A 24,171-nucleotide genomic window follows, 5' to 3' on the forward strand; every position below is an offset into this window, starting at 1 on the left:
AGAAAGAAAGAAAGAAAGAAAGAAAGAAAGAAAATAAAGAGAGATTGCATGAATTAATTTGCTGGCAGGTAATGAATATGAACTTAGAAGAGCATAATTTAAACAAAAATGACGAACATTGACATGCAGGCATGACGAAGGCCCCAAATATTTTTTAATTGCTTTCCCTATTGGGAAATGTTCTAGATAGCGTTACCATATGTAGTCTGAATGGCAAGAAAACATTTGAATATGGCTATCTTGTGGAAGATCTATTCCCATAGGGCAGGTTGCACTCATAATGAGCAAATAATTAATGAGTCTTCTCTTCATTCCAAGGAGGATCTGAGATGAGGCTCTACCCAAGAAATGGCAGTGGCACCAAACCACTGGCACTGTCTAATGCAATCAGCAGAATTCATGGCAGAAGAGACATAAATAGGAGCCCAAGGTCCCAGAGAGTTAACAGCAGACATGGACATAAACCCTAAACCTTCAGAGGCCTATTCTCCTGTCCTGCCCATTCTTCCTTGTAGCTTAGCTTCATCAGTATTTAATGAAGTGTCTGTTTTTATGAGAAGACCAGTAAGGACTTGTGGGTAATGCCCCTCACCTCTTGCATCTGTCTACAGGTTGGCCTATGTAGTTGGGTAATTAGATAATTAGCTGTTTTCCCCTTGCTCATTTGGCCTTGCTTATTAGAAAGCAGACATGATCTGTGACAAATTAAAAATATGGACTTCTCTGGCCCTAGCTGGAGGTTGAAGTGTCACCACTAACTCCAATATGGCCTCCAGGTGTCACAGATCTAAAAGTTTTAGAAACTCTAGAGTTTTCAAAAACTTCCCTACCACCTTGCAAATTCAGAAATGCCCTCTAGGTTGAGACTCACTGATGTAGAACAAGTTTTACAGAAAAGAATTATGTAAATAAATATTGTTGGCTAACGTTTTGATTGCATTTACAAATTGAAAAATGAAGTGTGCCATTTATTAGACAGTCTTCTGATTGTTGGATAACTAGGAGAGAGAGTGCGTTATTGTGGAGAGCACAGATTTGAAGTCAGACAACTCCGGATCAGATCTCAGCCCTGCCACCTCTTGACTTGACCCCAGGCACATTGTCCCAAGTCACCGCCTCACTCCCACACTTGATGAAGAGGCCACCGAAGAGCCTGGCTACTTTGTAGCCATCTTCTATTTAAGCTCTCTGCAGATCCCGGGAGTCATAAAAATAGAAATGGTTGTACCAGCTCCTGGCCTACCTCCCAATCCACATTTCCTTTGAGAATCATGTTATGTTTCTTATGCATTATCATTAGCTCATACCTGCTTTCCCCCTTTCATTTTATGTTTTATATGTTACTCTGTGGCCTGTCATCAGCCTGTGTGTCTTCAAAGGCATACGTCGTTCTTCTTTTCAGTGTCACAAGACAGTCATCCCTTGTGGGATGCATTTCCAGGCTCCTCACATCAGATGGTTTTCAGTGGGCTGGTCCGTGGGAGCCATAGACAGGGATTGGTGGGTACAGGGGGTAAGGGGAATCCAGGATGTTTATCCCCATCTTCTGCCTTTGGGGGAGGGGGGTGTCTCCATAAGTGACTCTGTCTTCCCCATGCCTCCCAATGTGCCTCTCCTTCTGTGGCTCTAGTGTCTACAGTCAGCCTTCACCACAGTGTTCTGGTCCCAACAGATGACCTCCAGCCTTTGAGGTTTGTTAACACCCCTTTCTGTCAGTGTGTCTCTAGCCTTTAAAGCCCTAGTGGCTTCCTGCTGATGTGAATCTCTGCATCTCATCGCCATTTTTGCCTAGCTTTTCGGCTCACCTGTCAAGTTTATAACTAATTCCATGTATTAAGTTCCCTCTCTCTCGTTTTTAAATTAATTTATTTACTTCAGAGAGAAAGAGAGCGTGAGTGTGAGGGCCCGAGGGAGAGAGAGAATCTCAAGCAGACTCCACGCTGAAGGCAGAACCCGACATAGGGCTCAGTCCCCCAACCATGAGATCACGATCTGAGCTTAAACCAAGAGTTGGATGCTTAACCGACTACACCACCCAGGCTCCCCTAAGTTCCCTCTCTTAACACACCCGGAATGGTTTCCATTTTCCCTACTGGACCCTGACAGCTCTTTTGAAGTAGTAAAACATCTTTATTGCCTTTCCTAGTTAAGGTGATTAAGATGATCCTAAGCCTATGAAGCATGCTGAAAGTATTGATTCCCCAGACCCACCACACAGAGGTAGTGATTTCGTTGTTGTGGTGTGTGGACCAAGAATCTTAATTTTCAGAAGGCTTCCTGGATGGTTGCAGTGCCCACCACTGGTACAGGAAACAATGGGGCCAGGCTAAAGTGGAGGTGCTTGGCGAGGGAGTCACTGTGTTCGTGCAGCCACTAAGGACTTCACTTCTACATTCCAGGATCACAGCAAGAGCCTGAGTTGGCAAAATTAAAAATGAATACCTTCTATGGGTGTTATAGGACAGTCAGGTATACGTGTCAATAGCACAGGCTAAATTGGAGCATGCTAAGGGATTATTTGCAGTGTGAAATGAGATCATATATGGGGCAGCTTCTCACACATAGTTGTTGCTCAACAAATGATAGTGTCTCTCCTTCCCTCAAATTAAGTGAAAGCACAGAAATGTAGAAAGCTATGAAATCATGTAAATTATATATTTCTGAAGCTAACAGAATCCAGATACTAAATATCAGAAAGGATAGATAAGCAATTAAATAGTCAAAAAATTTTTCATTGCTTGGTATGTATCATGGTTATCTGAGCTGGTGTCTCAACATTCTAATCATATGACACTGTGTTGGCTCTGTTTAATGTCAGAAATAATTTAAGAAAATAAGTTCTTGCTGGGAGTCTGTATCAGATTACATGTTAACACATTTCCTAAGGAGACCTGAGCCTTATGATTATGCCCTTACTTGGCCACTAGAATTTCTGCATTCCAGGCTCTTGCCAGAGACTATAACTTTGAGTGCTTCACTGTCCAATTCTTATCAAAAGGTTGGTTATGAGAAATAATTTTCATGGAGGATTGCCTGAAGGATATGCAGTCCATTCATTCCTCATTTAGATAGCCTAAATATTATTCATGGTTTAAGTCAAGTCATTAGATCTCAATGTAATAGCTTCTTGTCAGTTTCCCTTGGCAGGATTAGTGAAAAAAGACACATCTATCCTTATGGAATTTTTGAACTCTGTGTTAAAAGAGGAAACTCTCAAATTAAGAGTACAATTCCATTTACAGTTGCATCACAAATAATAAAATACCTAGGCATTAACTTAAGCAAAAAGATGAAATACCTGTATTCTGGAAACTATAAAACATTGGTGAAAAAAATTAAAGTCAACACAAACAAATGAAAACCTATTCTGTGCTCATGGCTTGGAGGAATCAATGTTGTTAAAATGTCCAAACTACCGAAGCTATCTACAGATTTAATGCAATCCCTATCAAAGTACCAACGTTTCTCACAGAACTACAACAAATCCTAAAATTTGTATGGAACTGTGAAAGACCTCAAATTGCCAAAGCAGCCCTCAGAAAGAAGAACATAGCTGGAGGTATCACAATCCCAGACTTTAAGATCTACAAAGCCATAGTAATCAAAACAAGATGGTACTGGTATAAAAATAGACACATAGATTAATGGAACAGAGTAGCGAGCCTAGAAATAAATCTTCATTTATTAGGTCAATTAATCTACAACAAAGGAGACAAGAATATATAATGGGGAAAAGACAGCCCCTTCAACAAATGGCACTGGGAAAACTGGACAGCTACATACCAAAAAATGAAACTGGACCACTTCTTTATACGCAGAAAGTCAAAATGAGTTAAAGACCTAAATGTGAGACCCGAAACCATAAAACTCCTAGAAGAAAATACAAGCAGTAATTTCTTAGATGCCACCCATAGAAACATTTTTCTAAACAGGCAAGGAAAAAAAAAAAAAGAAAAACTGTTGGGACTGCACCAAAATAAAAACCTTTTGCAAAGCAAGGCAAACCATCAACAAAATAAAAAGGTAGGGATCCCTGGGTGGCGCAGTGGTTTAGCGCCTGCCTTTGGCCCAGGGCACGATCCTGGAGACCCGGGATCGAATCCCACATCGGGCTCCCGGTGCATGGAGCCTGCTTCTCCCTCTGCCTATGTCTCTGCCTCTCTCTCTCTCTCTCTCTCTCTCTCTCTCACTGTGTGCCTATCATAAAAAAATAAATAAATAATTAAATAAATAGATAGATAGATAGATAGATAGGTAACCTCCTGAATGGGAGAAGATATTTGCAAATGATATGTACACTAAAGGGTTAATATCCAAAATATATTAACAAAAAAAACTTATACAACTCAACACAGAAAAACCCCAAATAATCCAATTTTAAAATGGGCAGAGCACCTGAATAGACATCTCTCCAAAAAAGACATCCAGATGGCCGACACGTGAAAAGATGTTCAACGTCACTCATCATCAAGGAAATGCAAATCAAAACCACAATGAGGTATCACCTCACACCTGTCAGAATGGCTAAAATCCAAAGCACAAGAAATAACAAGTGTTTGGTGAGGATGTGGGAAAAAAAGGAACCCTCGTACACTCTTGGTGGGAATGCAAACTGGTGTAGCCACTGTGGAGATTCTTCAAAAAATTTTAAAAAGAATTACCATATGATTTAGTCATCCTGCTTTTGGATATTTACCCAAAGAAAATAAAAACACCAATTTGAAAAGGTATTTTTCAAATATTTTTCAAATAGTCCTATGTTTATTGCAGCGCTATTTGCAATTGTCAAGATACGGAGTCAATCCAGGTATCCACTGATAGATGAGTAGATCAAAAAGATATGGTTTCTTTATACAATGGAGTATTACTTAGCCATAAAAATTAATGAGATCTTGTCATCTGCAACAACGTGGATGAACCTAGAGGATATAATACTAAGTGAAATACATCAGACAAAGACAATTGCCCTGTGATTCCATTTGTATTTGGAATTCAAGAAACAAAACAAATGAAAAAAAATAAAAAGATAAAAAAGTAGACCCTTAAATATAGAGAACAAACTGGTGGTTACTAGAGGGAAGGTGAAGAGGGGAGGCTATGGAGTGAAATAGATACGGGGATTAAGAGTATACTTATCTTGATGAGCACTGAGAAATACAACGAATTGTTGAATCATTATGTGAAACTAATATAACACTGAAACTAATATAATATAACACTGCATGTTAATTATACTTCTGTTGAGAGAGAGAGAAAGATTGCATAGGTTTCTAGACAGAGAAAACCAATTAAGTGAGCAAGAGAGGGGCATCAGACTAGCATGACATTACTCACCTGTGAGCCAGGAAGCAAGAACAGAGCAGTACCATATATATAGAAAGTTGAAGGAAAGAGGACTGAGTTAAGAATCCTGTAACCAACCAAGAGATCTAGCCATATATGAGGCCAAAAGAAAGCGACATTTCTGGACATGGAGTGACTCAGAGTGGGCCATCAGTGTCCCACTGCTGAGGAAATTAAGAAGCATTCCAGCCAAATAAAGTTGAATCCAAAAAAGGTGTTACAGTAGAGGATGAAGAGCCAGAGAAACGGTGATGATCAATGAACCTTGTAAAACTTTGATCAAGTCTAAGGAAATGATGAGAATGTGACTACGAGCTATAAATTTTCACTTAAGATTTCTTCAGACGGAAGAGCCTTGTGGGCTAAGAGGAGATGTTTAGTGGTTCAAAGAGAAAAGCAGTCAGTGAGAAAGTTAAAATACTCTGAAATACCCCCTGTGGATGAGGAAGAGAGAAGAGATGTTGTAGATTGGTTTCTCTAGAAACAGGCAATGAAACAGTTTGGGGTCCAGGATACTCATTAGAAGTCCATACCTGTGTTATGAGTTGAATTGTGTCCTGCAAAAAAAGCATGTTAAAGTCCTAACCCCTGGTACCTGTGAATGTGACCTTTTTTGAAAAAGGAGCCTTTGTCACCAAGTTGAGATGATGTCATGAGGGTGGTCCTCACACAATGTGACTGATGTCCTTATGAGAAGAGGAAAATGCTTTGTGAAGGCAGAGACACACGGGGAGGACACTGTCTGAGGACAGACCCATGCAACCACAAGGCAAGGAACACTCAGGGTCAATGGCTGCCACCAGAGGCAGGAAGAGGCTGGGAAAGATTTTACTCAGAGCCTCTGGGGGGTATGGCCCTGCTGACACCTTCACTTTGGACTTGAAGCTTCCAGAAACGTGAGAGAATAAATTTCCGCTGTCTCAAGGCACACATGTGGCGATGAGTACAACCTATGAATGGAGGAGGTAGGGAGCACAGTTGGGCAGGCAGAGGTAGAAGCCAGGCTCCCATGCAAGACCCATGAAGCCAGCCCAACTTGGGGTTGGGCTGCTCCGTAATTCAGTCATGGGATGTGGGCAGCCTCGGGGACACCATTGCCTGGGTGAGGTGGTTCTTCACAGAGGCAGCCATAGGAACACAGATTTTCTTAATGATTTAAAAATAGAATGATAACTAAACAGATATACATGGAATGAAATGTTTTCATTGCTAGGAGGAAAAAAAATGGAATTATGATTTGGTTAATCCAGCACAGAAGAAATGGGTAAAACTAAATAACAATAAATTGTAGTTACAAGTAAATAAATATAATGAGAGCAAACCAGATATAATCATAACACAATAGATGTGAATTTGTTGAAATCCCCTTTCCAACGACAGACTCTTAAATTGGCAAAAACAAAAGAAAACCCTGGTTTTAAGCTATTTGTAAGGAACACAGACAAAACAAAATGACAACCAGAAAAGTTAAAGAAATGAGCAAGGATATGCCAAGTATGTGCAAATAAAAGGAAAACAGAAGTGGTGTACATCAACCACAGTGGAACCAAACTAAATTATTAAATAGGAGAAGAAAAGGTACTTCTAAAAAATAAAGCGTACATTTCACAGGAACACTGTACTACATGCATTATATACTGGCCAGTGTTGTTATGGAAAATTTAGGGCAAAAACCAAAAAGAAATATAGGAGAATATGATAGAACTATAATCATGGTATCATACCCCAAGCAGGAATAAACACCCTTATTCAAACATCTTTAAAGTTGTGGTACTTGTATTTCTCTGGACCAGACTTGTTAAGTAAGTTAACTATTTGAAGGACCATTACTACATTCCTTTCTATAAAAAGGTTGAAGTGTCAATCCAACAGTGCAGGAAGCCTACCTGCTTATTGACATACTTATCAGGCCTGGATGTCCACCATCTTTGAAATGTTTGCCAACCTCATGGGCAGATAATAGCTTCTCAGTCCTTTTAATTCCTGTTCCCTTACCACTAATGGGGCTTACCCTTCTCACAGGTTTATCAGTGACATATATTTCCAGTTCATGTCCTTATTTTTAAACTGTGTGGCTTGTCTGTCTTCTTTTATAATCAGTTTGTTTCATCTCCTAGTATATTAGACAATAACCCTGTCATATGAGTTGCAAACTCTCATTCTTTTTTGGTTTTGTTTATGGTGTCTTGTGCTGTAGACATTTTTAATTTTTACAGGGTCAAATCTGTTCATGTTCCTTTATGGATTTATGTTATGGATTTACTGTCTGACTTGGAAAGAGACAACCAACCTGAAATTATACAGGTGTTCCCCTATATTTTCTTCTAATACTTTTCTAGTTCCATTTTTAACATTAAGTCTTTCCTTTATTTTGGCTTAAACTGATTGCATTGTATTATCTCTGTAGGCAGCTCTGATCTTTGTTGGGAGCTGAGGTAGAGAAGTGGATAAATAATAACCAGTCATTTCTATTTTAACAGAAACTTGGGAAGGAAAACATTTTCAACAATGAATAGGTCCCCCACCATGACCGACTGCAGATGACTTGCCATTTCATTCACAAAGGTAAGGAAATATAGTCTATGTTTTTAATTAATTCCAATAGACTCACAATAGAGTGCTTACCTCATTTATATTTACTTACAAATATTCTAAATCATCTTCTAGTTCACAACCTTTAACTTTGTCATTATCAAATTTAGAACAAATGACAAATAGAAACAGGAAATTTTCTGAATGTCAACATGCCTCAGGGGGCAGAATAGAACCCAGAAGATTTGGTTTCTGCTATTGATTACTGCATGCAGTTCAGTTTTTAAATAGCATTAGTGTTTTCCTTATTGTTAAATGTAGAGTACTCTTTGCAAAATCCTTGGAGGATATAGCAAAATTTTAAAATGAAAACCCACGGCAGGCCGGGTGACTGAGTGGTTTAGTGCCGTCTGCAGCCCAGGGTGTGATCCTGGAAGCCCAGTATTGAGTCCCACGTCAGGCTCCCTGCATGGAGTCTGCTTCTCCCTCTGCCTATCTCTCTCTCTCTCTCTCTCTCTCTCTCTCTCTCTCTCTCTCTCTGCCTCTCATGAATAAATAGATAAAATCTTAAAAAAAGAAAAAGAAAACCCAAAGCATTCATAACCTCATCATCCCTAGATAATCACTAGTAGTCCTGTGAATTTCTTTCCTCCTTCCTTGCATGCACATGTAGAAATACATATAATTATATATAATCTTTTTTAAAACTACTTATCTCGACTCCCATAGTTATAAACGATGTACCTTAACTATTAACTAGTACAGGAACATAGCACGTTTAAGAACAAATTGTAATTACTACCACTGTGTCCATTTTCAATAGCCATTTGCAGTTTACCAAAACATTGCCCAGCATCTCATTTGCCTCCCCTGCACAGACATCCTGATGAATAAGTCCATGTGACCTTTGTGAAACATCGTCCTAAGAAATACCTTTGAATTCAGGCAACATTCCGTGGTGTCCCTTTATCATTATTGTCTGTTTTGTGCTGCTTAAAGGGAACTGTTTTTTAAAGGATAGAAGTTTACCTCTTTCTCTCCTCTTCCCTACTGTCCATTCAGGGGTACCCTACAAAGTAAACACACACACACACACACACACACACACACACACACACAAATCTCATCGTATGTCCAGCATTCGTGCTAGTTAGCTAACCCCTTCCTAATGTGGTTTTTCCAAACACTCTTTAGAGTTGCTCTTGAAGTTGTTTGGTTTTCAAAGCTGCCAAGTCTTACAAGTAAAATGACTGGCATGGCATTCGCTAAGAAAGTCTTCATTCTGCTGCTTCTAGTACACAGTTGAAGGTTAAAGAAAATGCAACTCTTACTATCACTAGCACATACTAGGTTGGAGACACGAATGTACCCTATTAGAGAAGTGGGCTTGAACTTCATACAGATAATTCACCAAAGAGATACAAAGAACCAAAGAAACAAGACAGAGATGTCTGTCCTTACCATGAATCATACAAGTGCAAAATAATATTTTTGCCCAGAATTGGCCAAGTGTTTTGATTTTAAATGAAAACACTTGCTGCTGGTAGAGTTCTAAAGTAGGTGTATTTTACCCAGTAGACATTATTCTAAGAATCTCTGGCAGCTGTTGACTTGCTGTTGGAACTATAAGAACACAGAGTACAGTTTTACTTGTAACAGAAAAATAGGAAATATCCTGAATGTCCATTAATACATATCAAACTCTGATGCATTTTTATGATAGAATTATTTAGACATTAGACATTTTCTCTAATATTTAGTGATGCAGAAAATGTTTATGAGATAAAGTGAAAAGGGCAAAGACAAATTTGTATAATGTATGATCCCAGTTTTGTTCAAAATAAAGAAAACACACATTTGAAAAAGATCAAATAGTAGAAAGTCAAATATTAATAATTATTATTTTGGGGTAGTTGGATAAAAGGTGATAATTTTTTTTAAAGATTTTATTTATTTATTTATTCATGATAGACATAGAGAGGCAGAGACACAGGCAGAGGGAGAAGCAGGCTCCATGTTGGGAGCCTGATGCGGGACTCGATCCCAGGACTCCAGGATCGCGCCCTGGACCAAAGGCAGGCGCAAAACCACTGAGCCACCCAGAGATCCTTGATAATTTTTTTTTCAAATGAAATACCTGCTTTTACTTAGGGAAGAAAATAAATATTACTTTTTTAAATTTAAAAATTACTTTTAAATTTTCAAATGACTGAAAAATAATGGTTTTATATTTGATTAAAAAAAAAATCAAGGAGCCTTCCTTGTGTATTTCGAAACTCACCTTAATTCTGAATTAGTTTGCAGAGAGTTTTGAGAGCTGGTTATGTCAGGAAAATGAAAACGTGGCGTATTTTACATTTTATTTATTTTTTTAAAGATTTGTATTTATTCATGAGAGACACACAGAGAGAGGCAGAAAGATAGGCAGAGGAGGAGGCAGGCTCCCCACGAGAAGCCGGATGCAGGACTCCACTGCTGGGGCCTTGAGATCCGGCCCTGAGCCGAAGGCAGATACTCAACCTCTGAGCCACCCAGGGGTCCCCATATTTTACATTTTAAAAGAAAGGTTTAAATCCTCCATGGAGATTATTTCTATTGAAACATGTACAGTCTAAAAGTCTTTTTCACTTATGAAGGAAGTTATAAGGAGTTAATGACATGGCCATTTATTCCATGCCAACTATCTACAGTTGCCACGCCACTGGAACCTTCCAAAGAATCCAGCATATAATGTAATTGATGCTGTTAGTCCTTACATTGTTTTTTATCACCTTCCTTTGGGGGATCAGCTGTCTTCCCAAGCACAAAATACCCAAGTAGATGGAATCAGATGCTGCCTGTATTGATCTAATGGGGTGTTGTTTACCCATTCATTCTACATATATTTACTAAGAACTTACTATGTGCCAGATGTAGTATAAGTGTTTGAGGTCTATCAGTGAACAAAACAAAACTAGAGTCCCTGCCTCTGTGGAGTTTAAATTCTTCAGGAGGAGACAGACTGAGGCAAACAAAAACCCACTGTGATAACTAAGGAAACTCTATAGTGTGTTGGACACTGATGAGTGCTATGGGCAAAAAAGGAAGGAAGGAAAGGAAGGAGGGAGGGGGGGGGGAAGAAAGATAGATTAAGGAGAGTCAAGGGGAATCAGGAGTATGAGGGCAGGGAGGTGCCAAATAGGTTGTAGTTTTAAAATAGGATCGTCAAGCAAAGCATCAGATAGAAGTTGACATTTGAGCAAAGGCCTGAAGGAGATAAGCAGGTGTCTGGGGAAGATTGTTCAGGCAGTGGGAATAGCTGAAGCAAAAAGCCTTAATGTAGCAGCATTCCTGTGTGTTTGAGAAACAGTGAGTGTCTGAAGCAGGGGGAAGGGGTTGGGGGAGTTTGGAGGTGCCAAGGTAGAGGAGGAATGGGAGGAAGATGGATAAATCATACAGGGCCACATCAGCTGTTGTAAGGACTTTGGCTTTTACTCTGGGTGAAATGGGAAACCACTTAAGGGCAAAGTGACATGATCTGATTAGGTTTAAAGATGGATCACTCTGGCTGAGCATAGATTGTAGGCGCACAAGGGAGGCATCAGCAAGCCCTGTTGGGAGGCCACGAAGATGTAACACATGTGCGAAAAGATAAGGGCTCTGCCCAGGAACACAAAGCAGGAGTGGTGACAGGTGACTGGATTCTGGACATTTTTCAAAGGCTTTGCTGGCATGTTGACCGTGGTATAAGAGAAGGAAGACTGAAATTTAGGGCCTGGGAAGCAAGAAGTGGAAGATACCATGAACTGAGATGAGGAAGGTCCAAGTGAAGGAAATTTGGGAGGGAAAAGGGTTTTAGATTTGCAAAATTTGAGGTGTCTGTTAGGTATCCAAGTGGAAATACCAAAATGACCATTTAATATGCAAATCTGGAGCTCAGAAGAGAGATCTAGATGGTATTTGGAGATTCCAAAGCAAGTATGGATAGAGACAAGAACCAAGCAATCATTCTTGGACAGTCCAGCATTAAGAGGTCATAGAGAAAGAAAGAGGAACCATCTAAAGAGACTGAGAAGTGACCAAGGAGGTACAGAGTGGGTGGCAGTAACAAACAAAAGAGTATGGCACTCTAGAAGCCAAGTGAAGAAAATCGGTCATGGGAGATAATCTGATAGGCAGAATGGGGGCTTAGAATTAGCCATTGGCAACATGAAGGTCATTGGTGATCTTGAGGAGGTCGTTCTCAGGGTAGTCATGAGAGCAAATCCCCGATTAAAGTGCATTAAAGAGAATATGTGAAGAGGAATCAGGGCTTGAGAGGAGCAACATCTTTTTCAAGGAGCTTTGCCACAAGGAGGAATAAGGAAGTGAGGGGGAAGTGGAATCAAGAAAAGTCTTCTATTTGTGAGGATGGAAGAAATGGCGGAGCTCCCATGGGAATGAAATAGAGTAAACAATTAAAGCTGACGCGAGAAAGGAGAGACCTGGAGGAGCGATGTCCTTGACTAGGTGACAGGCTCCACACAGTTTAAATAAGCTTTCATGTTTTAGAGTCATTAACTTCTGTCACATTCATTGCCAGTATTTCCACCTTGTCACTTGCCTTTTAATTTGTTCATGATCTATTTTGACATTGAGACATTGAGAGCTGTGAGTAGTCAAATCAATTAAATTTTTGTATTACTTCTCTAACTTTCATGCTTATTGAAATCTTTGCCTATTCAGGGATCCAATATCAGATAAATATCTATATATTCTTTTAAAATAAGATTTATTATTTATTTTAGAGAGAGAGCAAGGAGAGGAACGGGGAGAGAGAGAGGGGGAGAGAGAGAGAGAATCCTCAAGCAGTCTCAATGCCTAGCACAGAGGCCAACACAGGGCTCAATCCCAGGATCCTAAGATCATGACCTGAGCCGAAATCGAGAGTCAGATACTTAACTGACTGAACCACCCAGTGCCCCAAATAACCTATATATTCTTAAAGTAATGATGTAATTTGAGCTTTTGCAGGGGCACAATCAGGGCTTTGGTTTGTTTTTTTTATACTGAGCCTGTTATTATTAAACCACTCAGATTTTATAATTCCAATATATTATTCAAACCTTACCAAAATGTTAGGAAGAAACTAGAAAATCAGTTATTTTTTAAATGTATTAACTAGGTACCATGTGGGAAACTATAGTGTGTGAAACATCTGTCTATATTATAGTAGAGAGATTATAGTCCAATTAGTTACTTGGACACAAATGGAAATGTAAATTTATCTAAAGGAATGCTTTAATGGGTGGGAGTAATAGGTCTGGTAAGGTTGCCATGATCCATTCTTTAATTTTCTTCAATGGTTTTTAGTCCTGTCAAATTAAAGTCAGCCATTTAGTTCCATTGCAGAGAAATGGCTGGCAAATTCTATGGGTTTATTTCTTTTTTTTTTTTTGAGAGAGAGAGAGAGTGAGTATAGGCACACACATGTGAGCAGTCGGGGAGGGGCAGAGAGAGAGGTTGAGAGAGAATCTTAAGCAGATACTATGCCCAGCTCAGAGCCCAACTCAGGGCTCAGCCCATCTCATGACCCTGAGATCATGACCTAAGCCAAAACCTAGAGTCAGATGCTTAACCAACTGAGGCACCCAGGCACCCCCAAATGGCTAGCAAATTCTTAGCTTTAACACACATTGTATTTATTAAAAGCCCCAAATTTAAAATGTGCTTCAACAACCTAAGTCTTCATCAATAGATGATTGGATAAAGTAGATGTGATAGATACAATGAACTATTATTAGTCAGCCATAAGAAAGGATGAGATCTTGCCATTTGTGACACCATGGATGGACCTAGAGGGCATTTTGCTCAGTGAAATAAGTCAGAGAAAGACAAACACCAAATGATACCACCTATATGGGGAATCTAAAAAAACAGATGAATAAATAAAAGCAGAAGCCGACCCATGAATACAGAGAACAAACTGCTGGTTGCCAGAGGGGAAGGGTTGGGGAATGGGTAAAATGGATGAAGGGGAGGAGGAAGTTCTAGGCTTCCATGATGGAGTAAGTCATTATATAAAAGACACAGCATAGGGAATAGAGTCATTGCTATTGTGACAGTGTTATGTGATGATAGATGGTGGTTGCACTTGTGAGCACAGCCTAATGTATAGACTTGTCAAATCACAATGTTGTACACCTGAAACTAATATAACATGTCATTTATACCTCAATTAAAAAAAAAAAAAACGTGCTTCAGAGGCTTATAAGAAGGTCAGAAATGTTACCCCTCCTTGGTGTATAGGATGCTCTTCATGCTACTTAAGATAAGAACCTGGGGCACTTGGATGGCTCAGTCAGTTGGGTCTCTGACTCTTGGTTTCTGCTCAGGTCATGATCTTGGGGTTGTGGGATCGAGATCTGCATGGGGCTCCACACGGAGTCTGCTTGAGATTCTCCCTCTCCCTCTGCTTATGCTGTCTCTCTCTCTTTCACTCTCTCAAAAATAAATATTTTTTTTAAAGATAAAACCCTTATGTGTCATGGTTCCCTGATTATGGAGTTATCCTTGTTTACCATATAAGCCAACTGGCTTTAAAAATTCGGATGAATTAAAAGTTAAACACAAAAATCTTAGCATTAAAAAGTGAAAGGAATGTGTTTGCTCTGATACATCCTAATGATTAAAAAGTATATATATTTGCTCTAAAAACATTGGAAGAAGTCACAAAGAGAATAATGTTGAGTGTGAAAAATGTAGAACTCTATATCATAATTATAAAATGAAAGCAGCATAGAACATGAATAATGTGCTTGCGGACAGATTAATACCTTGACACATAAAAATCAATAAGCAAAACACTAGTAACAATAACCATAATAGGTAGAAATCAATAACTAAAACTCTAAGAGCCCCGTAGATAAATGGACACAGTAATAGAAAACTCAGAAGAAATACAGAGAGCTAAAAAAGGATATGCCAACCATGTTAACCTTCACTGATAATTTTCAGGAGTGCACATTAATATCAAGAGATGATTTCTTTCACCTAGGAAATTAACAATGATAATTAAAATAATAGTCACTGCTAAACGTGTAACAAAATGAGCTCCCACTCATTGATAATAGCATAAATGGGTATATTCCTAAAGAGAAATTTACTAAAATGCTTTTTAATGACCTTGTAGCTCTAGGAATCTAAGTGTTGACATTGGACAAAAATAGAAGCCCCAAGTAATTACTGTTGTATCATTTGGAGAAGTGAATCCCTTGGACCACCTCCCTATCCTGTACCATTAACATTATTAAATGATGTATTAACACACAGTTGTGTTCACACAATGGTGTCTCTGGCAACTAGACAAAAATCACTATTCTTACAATGAATGTTTATAATCAAATGGGAAAATCCATATTACATAAATGTTCACTGAAAACTGCTGGGTACAGACAGTATCCTAATATTTTTAGTACAGAAGTTCATGGAACAAAAGGTGGAAACAAATATGCCCAAATGTGAGAGTAGAGTTACCCGAGGGCAGTAGAATTGAGTACTTTTTTTGTTCTGATTTTTATTTTTTGGTACTTTCCAGATACTTTTACAGGAAGTATCTTTAATCAGAAGAAAGTTTTTCTTAAGACTTTGTAGAAAGAAACTTGTACACATGATCTGGGTTTAGACCAGGTCCACCATTTCCATACCACCATTCTGAGAGCATATGGAGCCAGTGAAGTATGCTATCAAAATGAATTAGAGATCAAGATTGATTTCAGAGAGATTGGGAGACACAGATTCTTTTTTTTTTTTTTCCTTAGATTCTAAGAATTCTCTTCCTTTCTTGGAAACAAAAGCAATTACAACAAAAACATCATTAACCAAATTGGATTCTCCAGTTAACGATATTATTAGCCTATAGTATTTCACAGTAGTATTGTGAACTCAAATAGGCCCATTTTCCTCTTGTAGATGTCGTCTGCTGCTGAAAATGGAGATGCCACACCTGGAAAACAGAATGAAGAAAAAACTTATAAAAAGGTGAGTGACTGTTTCATTTTCTTTCTTTAGCCCAGAAAGAGGAACATTTTCATTGCTTGGAATATTAATCTACCCTAGGCCTTTTCTTCCTCTAGAGCAGTTGTATGTAAGTTACTGTCTTAGCTTCTTGTTGCTCTCACAAGTGACTGCACATTCAGGGGTTCAGACAACACAGATGTATGATCCTGTAGTCACAAGACTGACACGGGTCTCCCTGGGCCAGCATCCGGATGTCTACAAGACTTCATGCCTTCCTGAAGGCTCTAGGAAAGAGTCTGTCCCCTTATCTTGTCCAAATTCTCCAGACTGCCATGATTCCCTTCCAACTTCAAAGCCAGCAAAGATCAGCTGAATCTCTCTCAGGCTGTAACTCTCTGACACTTTAAAGGGCACTTGTGATGACTTTGAGCCCTCCTAGAAAATCCAGAATAATCTCTTTGTTTTAAAATCAGCTGGTTAGCAACCTTAATTTCTTTTGCATCCTTAACTCCTCCTTGCCATATAACAGATTCATGAGTTGCAATGATTAGGACATGGACACCTTTGCAGGGATGAATGGGTGGGGGGCATTTTTCTCCCTACTACAGTTACTGTGCTATAGAACATTGACAGAAGGGAGTTATTTGAAGACCCTTCTAATTCCTAAGAAGACCCTTCTGTGTATGCATTTGAATCTTTTTTCTTTTTAAGATTTTATTTATTTGAGAGAGAGAGCAAGAGCACCAGCAGAGGGAGAGGGGCATGGGGAGAGGGAGTAGCAGGCTCCTTACTGAGCAGGGAGCCCAAGGTGGAGCTCAGTCCTAGGACTCTGGGATCATGACCTGAGCTGAAGGCAGACGCTTAATCGACTGAGCCACTCAGGCACCCCCAGTATGTTAATCTTTTAATTGACTTGCTATTTCCCACCAAAATTTTATACATTTTTTTATCTTTGTATTTTGGGAAAAAAATATATAACATGAAATTCTGTCCCATTCCATTCTAAGCCTCTCAGTTTCCATGTCTTCAGGTCGTTGCAACAAAAATCCCCTTCCAGTCTTTCCAGTGTATCTTACCTTGCAACTCTTTGACTTTGATAAATTCATGGCTCCTGGCAAGGAAGCAACGTTCAGACACATTACTGGGGGAGTATATGTTCTCAGGCACCACTGCTCCTGCCTTTTAAATTGACTGTACATTTTCCTTCTAAAAGTCCTTGCCCTCCTTCCCTTTTGGGAGTAGGAGGTTTGTGTATTGAAGGTTTAATCTATCTTAATTTTTCCATTTGCCTTTTATTCTTTCATGGATCGCTAGCATTAAGTTTTGTCATAAAGTACATGAACCGTCTGATCCAACCACATGTTTGGGTCATGGAATTAACATGATATTTCCAATTCTGTTTTCATGTGGGCAGATATGCCTTTTTTCTGATCTTTCCTTCTGGCTTTCCTACTCAGTTGAACATAGAACTGTAACCAGGGAACTGCTGTAGGGGGAAGATTCAAGAGCTCAAAAGTGTCTGGTTATATCATATAAAATTTGTGAATCTGGCCAAAGGCAATGGTACACTGTTAACTTATTTGTAGACACAGGTAGAAAACCAAATCCCATCTCACTTACCCAAGACTCCTTGTAAATTGAGTCAAGCATGAGAACTGGCAGAGAGATGATCAAGTTGCCAGCCTATCCCTGTTTGAGATCCATTTCGGGTGGTTTTCTCAGTCACCGTCTGGATGTGCTGTGGTTCTTGGCTGGCCTCTGACCCACAGGAGTTCTTCCGTGATGCAGAAGTAACACGAGGAATGCGACCAGGAGATCTTAGAGTCTGCTAAGTTTGTCTTGTTCACAAATTGGTAAAGGAAGTTTTCAATAATAGGATATCTCTGATTCATTAATGCCTCTAATAGCATATTTGACTCAGCGGTGTTGGTAGGGTGATACGAACTAAAAATCAGATATGAGGATTATAAATGATTCCAAAAAATAAGAGAAGATACAGGAAACTTGACAGAAAAAGGCCAACAATTTTCTTTTCTTTTTTTTTTTTAAAGATTTTATTTATTTATTCATGATAGAGAGAGAGAGAGAGAGGCAGAGACACAGGCAGAGGGAGAAGCAGGCTCCATGCACCGGGAGCCCGACGTGGGATTCGATCCCCGGTCTCCAGGATCGCGCCGTGGGCCAAAGGCAGGCGCCAAACCGCTGCGCCACCCAGGGATCCCCCAATTTTCTTTTTTTTAACGTGTAGTGGCAGTGGAATCTTTGGATGATCTCTGATTTTAAGAGGAAGATAAGCAGTGGAGGAAAGAGGTCTTTAGCTTTTCTGAGAAATGCACCAAAAAGACAATATAATGCCTGAGTCTATCACCCTCAATAAATAGGGTGTTGATACGCAGAGGAAGAAGTAGTGACTATGCAGAGAAAGTGTGGTTTTTACACAGGTAACAGCTCAGCTGAACTACTCAATTTAAGTCTTTGCCGTGAAGCAAAGAGATCTTCAAACTGGAGGTGTTAATAGTGGAGTTACCAGAGGTGATAAGAGTCTCACTAGCTGTTGGAAATGTGTCTGTCTCTAGGCCCAGATGAACCATTTCTCAAGTGAAAAAAATTAAAGTTAGGATAGAGAAACACCGAGTATGAGCTTTGAAAAATCCGGACAGTGGAAGGCTTTAGTGAGAAGCAGGAGAGAAACAAATATCATCCCTCTTTTCAGCAATCAGGAGAAAGTACATTCTGGAAACGGGATGTGGGACTGCTCCTCCACATAATTTGAGCATGGGCTAGTCAATATATGGCTTATGTACATTTAGAGAGGAAACACACGTCTTCTACAAACCTGCAGAGGTTCATCAAGGTATAATTGATGTCAAATTAACTACATTTTCTATTACGAGAGAGTCATTAAATTACTCTCAGATAAGGAGGATTCTCAAGTTTAATGAATCTTGATTTAATGGTGCCAGGAACATTCTCATGGTATCCTTTCAGACAAGGTAGAGAAATATTGCCTGGATATTACGACTACTGGGCTTATACCTGGTTGGACTAACATTTCCAATGAATGGTAGTTTTGCTTCCTTGTTGCCTTGTCTCAGCCAACTCTGAGTTGCTTGAGTTGACCCTGTCCAGCTTAATATTTTTTACCCTTGACCTTAATGAAGACATGAAATTTGTGCTACGCCAATGTGCAAATGACAAACAACTGGGAAGGTAATTAGCAGACTAGCTGAGTGTCATCAAGGCCACTGTACATTTCATTAAATATTGTCCCTTTTGGGATACCTGGGTGGCTCAGCAGTTGAGCATTTGTCTTTAGCTCAGGGCATGATCCCAGGGTCCCAAGATCAAGTCCCGCATCGGGCTCCCTGCAGGGACCCTGCTTCTCCCTCTGGCTATGTCTCTACCTCTCTCTCTGTGTCTCTCATGAATAAATAAATAAAATCTTTAAAAAAAAAAAAAAAGGTATTGTCCCTTTTACAAATACTTGGAAATTACCTTTCTTTCCCCATCCTAAAGACCTGACCATGAGGAACACACCGTTTTAATGTGGAGCTTTGACAGCCCATCGGGTTTTTGCCTCTGACAGAAGTCAATCCAGGTTAAGAACCCCCTGACCTAATCTGCTGGACAGGAGAAGGGTATCAAAAGAGTTTATAAGGAACTCAGGGTTGAGTGGGAGGGACAAGACCTGAAAACCACTTTAGAACCTGGTAGTTTATAATAAAGGATTCAATGAAGGAGAAATCATGATGGGTTAGAGTTAACAAGGAGGCTTGGGCTTCCTCTATCAAGCCCCAGATTTATTGGACAGCTGCCAGCACCACTCAGCATCACGAGTGCTGGGATTTCCATGTGTTTAGGGAACACTCAGTGTTCATGGAACAGTGCCGTCCTCTGAGTCTTGATTACCTGCATGATTATCGCAGCTGACTGCTCCTTGTTATTTCAGTTGCCCATTTTCCTAATTCATTATCAGTTCTTGATAAACCAAAGAATAGCTAACATCAGTGGGTGAGGCTAATAGCTGAAATAAGAATTTTGACTTGACCTGCTTAAAACAAACAGGTTGCCCATTCAGACAAGCATTAAAGGCTGCCTGGGTGTGTTTACAGAGTGTAGTATTTCCATTTCCAGTTCATTTATGGAGTGTCTTCCGAAAGAGTTGTAAACACAAAAACCTACAGCAGCCAAGCAGGTAACAGAGGAGTGAACTATTGGGGGGAGAAAGTGATAAACAGGAGAAAGTGTCTTTTTTTAAAGGGGGAGGTGGCACTTGACACCATCTAATAGAGCCCATGAATGAGTGCTCCCCCGGGGTTGCCAGACATACTGATTTTCAAGAAACTAAAATGTGTGCTCTGATGCAACACCTCCCAATTTTTAAAGGTTGGCAAACTGATGGAAAATTTTTCAGAACTCCTCTCTGGGTAAAGCAACAAACTACTGATCACATTTGACCTTTACACGATGGCCAGCCTGCAACCTTTGCCCTGTTTATGTAAAGATGTGAGGTGGGAAGAAAGGCGGATACAAAAGAAATGCATACAAGACCTGGTCCCCTGCCCTCTGTGACCTTAACAGTTAATTCAAGAGGAAAAAAAAAAAAACCAAAAACTAAAAGATCTACATGAAAAAATTAAATAATGACTCAAAATGGTATTACGTGCCAAACCAAGTGGCATTTCACATAATCCTTTAGCAAGTGCTGACGAGCCCAAAGCTTATTCCAGTCTTCTGAGGAAAAGGCCTTTTTTTGAACTTGTTCATTAGCAAGAGCATTTTGCTGGGAAACAAATTTTATAAATGCCTCATTGCTTTCTAGCACGTTGGAAAATCCCACTCCTTCAGTGACTGCGGATTGATTTACCTACTCATTTGTGAGCACAGAGAGTCAGAGCTGAATGTGATTTGGTAGAGGGACAGGAGAGCCTGGCCTGGACAAAGTGTCAGTGTTTAGGGAAAGTACAAGCAAGTTTGGGGGGATGGCCTGGCTCTAAGTGACAGCCTCTAGAGCTAGTTTATGGAGTTTGCCTTAAAACTTTCTGAAATGTTGAAAATGTCCTGTAATCTGCGCTGAGACACTAGCATCAAGCTGCATGGGGCTGTTGAGCTTTGGGATCTGTGTCCAGTTTGTCTGAAGAATGAATTTTTAATTGTAGTTAAATTTCAATGTAGGTAAGCACACGTAGCTAATGGCTACCATGTTGGGCAGTGCGTTTCCAGGCAGTGAGGTACCAAGACGTTGGTTGGGAGATGAATGACATGAAGAAATAATAGTACAAATCACAATGAAGGTTGACCTGAAAGCTTCCAGAAGAACTACTAGAAATGTGCTACCACTGATAGAAAAACAGAAATTTGAGGAAGACTTTTTTTTATAAGGTGAGAAACTTAGAAGGACACTGAAGGCAGGAAATCAGTTCACTTTAAGAAAGTTCTCATCCCCGGGAAAATACTGATGTTGGAGATCTCAGTTTTCCGTGTTTTTTATGTGAAGAAATTGCCCACCCCTTCCCCACTCTTACAACACAAAGAGACGTCAGAGTGATTGACTTCTCCCAGTGATTCTAGCTGTTCTCTGTCAGGGAGATGATTAAAACCTCTGGCCATATGATGTCCCAGTTTGGTGACTTGTTCATTGGAATTGATCATCGTTTCCCAGTCAGCTGGCACAGACTGCCCCAGGTACTTGTTACTGCCACCATTGGCATTTCTTCCTCTCTCAAGATACCACCCCAGATGAGCATTCCACCTTCTACTTCTCCTTCCATCCTGGGGTGGCCCACAGTAGCGCCCCCAACCTGCTGGGGATTCTGGTTTTGATGACTACTGCAGGCTGCCCAAGGGTGGGGAAGGAGTGCCTACTTTTGGCATCAGTAGCCCAACCGTCACTCTCTCTACCTATTTTCCACCATGACCAGCATGCTTGATGGCAGCACTCAGAATGACAGACTAGGACCCAGTGTCCTTGATCCGGGTTCCGTGGTTTTTCCCATCCTTAGATGTCAATGAATTTCAGTGTCCAGCCAGTTTGCCTATCAGGGAAGTAGGCAGTGATGAGGTTAAGAGGGAAGAATGCCAGCCCATCATGCCAAGAAAAGATGACTTTTATGATCTTTTAAACATAAGTAAGGTAACAACTCAGAGATACTTTGATCTAAGTGGGAGCATTTATTTAAATACAAGCTCTTTTATGAAATATTTCTGGGAACACATACAGGTACTGGTAACATTGGTTGCCTCCAGGGAGAACTGAGTGGTGGAAATTTTGAGTTGGGGAAAACTTGTCTGTATATATATACCTGTAGATCTGCTTAATTTTGAACCACATGAATGTCTTACCTGTTCAGAAATTGAATAAATAACATTTTAAAATGGGAGTAGGGGCTGCCATGTGTCCCATGCCCCGACTGCTTGTCCTTCCCTTCACAAGCTAGAGGGCCATCACCTCCATAAAACCAGATACTTGCTTTGTGCCCTGGTAGAGCTCCACTCTACAGCTCAACCAGAGACGTGTTTTTCTGTGCATTGGGCAGCAGTTCTCATGAACAGCAACCACAGGGGTCCCTAGGAAAAGTGATCCTTGGGCATTCTGATTGTTATTCCTAGTCACCTTCATCCAAAACATTCTAACCCAAAGGTTTTCAACCACTCCCCTTCCCCCCGCGCCCTCCCAGGGAAATTTGGTGATGTCTGTCTGGAGACATTTTTGATGGTCACAGTTGCTGCACTGGTGCTACTGGCATCTAGGAGGTAGAGCCCAGCCATACTATAACACCTATAACACATAGGACAGTGCCCATGACAGAGAATTACTGAAATGTTAGTAGCAGCAGGGCTGAAAAACCTTGCCCAAACCAAACTATCCTTTTAAGAAGAGGGTAGATGTGAGTCTCGCTCTTCTAGGTATTAATTGTAAAATCTTAGGCATTTTTCTCTAATTGATCTGAATCTTCATTTTTCTCATTGATGAAATGTCATTAATACGAATCCGGAGTGCCTCACTGTGGAGTGAGAATCAGACACATCCTGGAAAAAGCAAAATACCAGTGTGTGAAATCACTATCTTTATTAGAAAAAGCAAGATCCCTCAGCCTCTAATTTCCAATCAGATTAGTTCTCTTAGTACCAAGCAAGGCAGCTGGTGTGATTGCCTCCCCCAGTGCTGGGCTGATGAGGAGACTGGTCAGTTAGCATCCTGGTTGCTGGGCTCATGAGGAGACTGGTCCAGTAGCATCCTGGTGCTGGTTCCACCTGGCCTGGGCAGGGAGAACAGACAGTGCATGCTGGAGCAGGACTCTGTGGCATTCCATACAGCCGTGGTTTCAGAATAAGAGAAAGATGTGCTCCTTCCTGATGGTGGACTGCCATTATGTATGTGTGTTTGTGTTTTTTAATTGAGCCGCAAGCAGATGAGCTACATCATTCTCAGGGAAGGGAAATTTTTCAATAATCCCATTAGATTTAGAAGCATGTGGAATTATATGCCATTACCATCCACCCACCTGTGCAGATCTTCCCTCCAAACCCTGCAGCGTCTGTAGGGTATCACCTGTGTTGCTGTGTTCTTCCTAAGTCCTAAAGCAAGTGATTACAGATCTGCTTTTATGACTTCCCAGCTACATTTCAGGTAATTAAGCAGAAACAGCAGGCAGCTTCAAGTAGGAGGAGAAGCCAAACCATCCTATCAAGGTGTTCCCTGGCATTGTTCATTTCTAAGTGACCTATTTTGACCTTCACATTGGAGGGAATGTCTATGTGTTAAGCCACCCGGGTTTGCCGCAGTACTGCATTCTGATTAACTATGGAATTTCCATCTCTTGTTTGTGTGTGTGTGTGTGTGTCCCTGATCCTAATAAACATTGCATTGGTGTCCCCAGAACACCCTAAACTTGCTGCACAACTTTCTTCAGGGCAACAGCCACCACGCCATTGTTGGGTTTAGTGCGCATGGCAGGTGTGCAGGCTGGTGTTTTCCGTAGCACGCTGGGCCAGCTGAGCTGGAGCTCCTGCTCTCAGCACAATGTAGCTTTTGCTTTAAAATTTAAAGGCTTAATATCCCCAGATGACCTGCACACTTCTTTCCACAGTTTGGACAACAGAATTCTGATCTGGACCTCAGGCCTCTTGACCTAAGGCCTATGGCTTGTCCATTTTTTTTTTTAAGATTTTATTTGTAAATAGTCTCTCCACCCAACATGGGGCTTGAACTCACAACCCTGAGATCAAGAGTCACATGCTCCCCTGACTGAGCCAGCCAAGGACCCCAGCTTGTGCATTTTTATCGCTTCCATCCCATTTCCCTTGCCTGGATACTTA

At 40.4% G+C, this 24,171-nt stretch overlaps 1 protein-coding gene across 2 annotated transcripts in view; it reads left to right on the forward strand.

The window, feature by feature from the left end:
• PIP5K1B (phosphatidylinositol-4-phosphate 5-kinase type 1 beta) overlaps positions 1–24,171 on the forward strand; it is a 296,745-nt gene that overhangs the window by 105,674 nt on the left and 166,900 nt on the right. For both annotated transcript variants that reach the window (XM_026001576.2, XM_072762266.1), the window contains exons 2-3: positions 7,824–7,908; positions 15,805–15,873. In XM_026001576.2, the coding sequence (XP_025857361.1) occupies positions 15,805–15,873 (69 nt within the window). In that variant the 5' untranslated portion in view covers positions 7,824–7,908. The remainder of the gene's footprint in view (positions 1–7,823; positions 7,909–15,804; positions 15,874–24,171) is intronic.

Source organism: Vulpes vulpes, chromosome 1 (genome assembly GCF_048418805.1).
Source record: "Vulpes vulpes isolate BD-2025 chromosome 1, VulVul3, whole genome shotgun sequence".
Lineage (NCBI taxonomy): Eukaryota > Metazoa > Chordata > Mammalia > Carnivora > Canidae > Vulpes > Vulpes vulpes.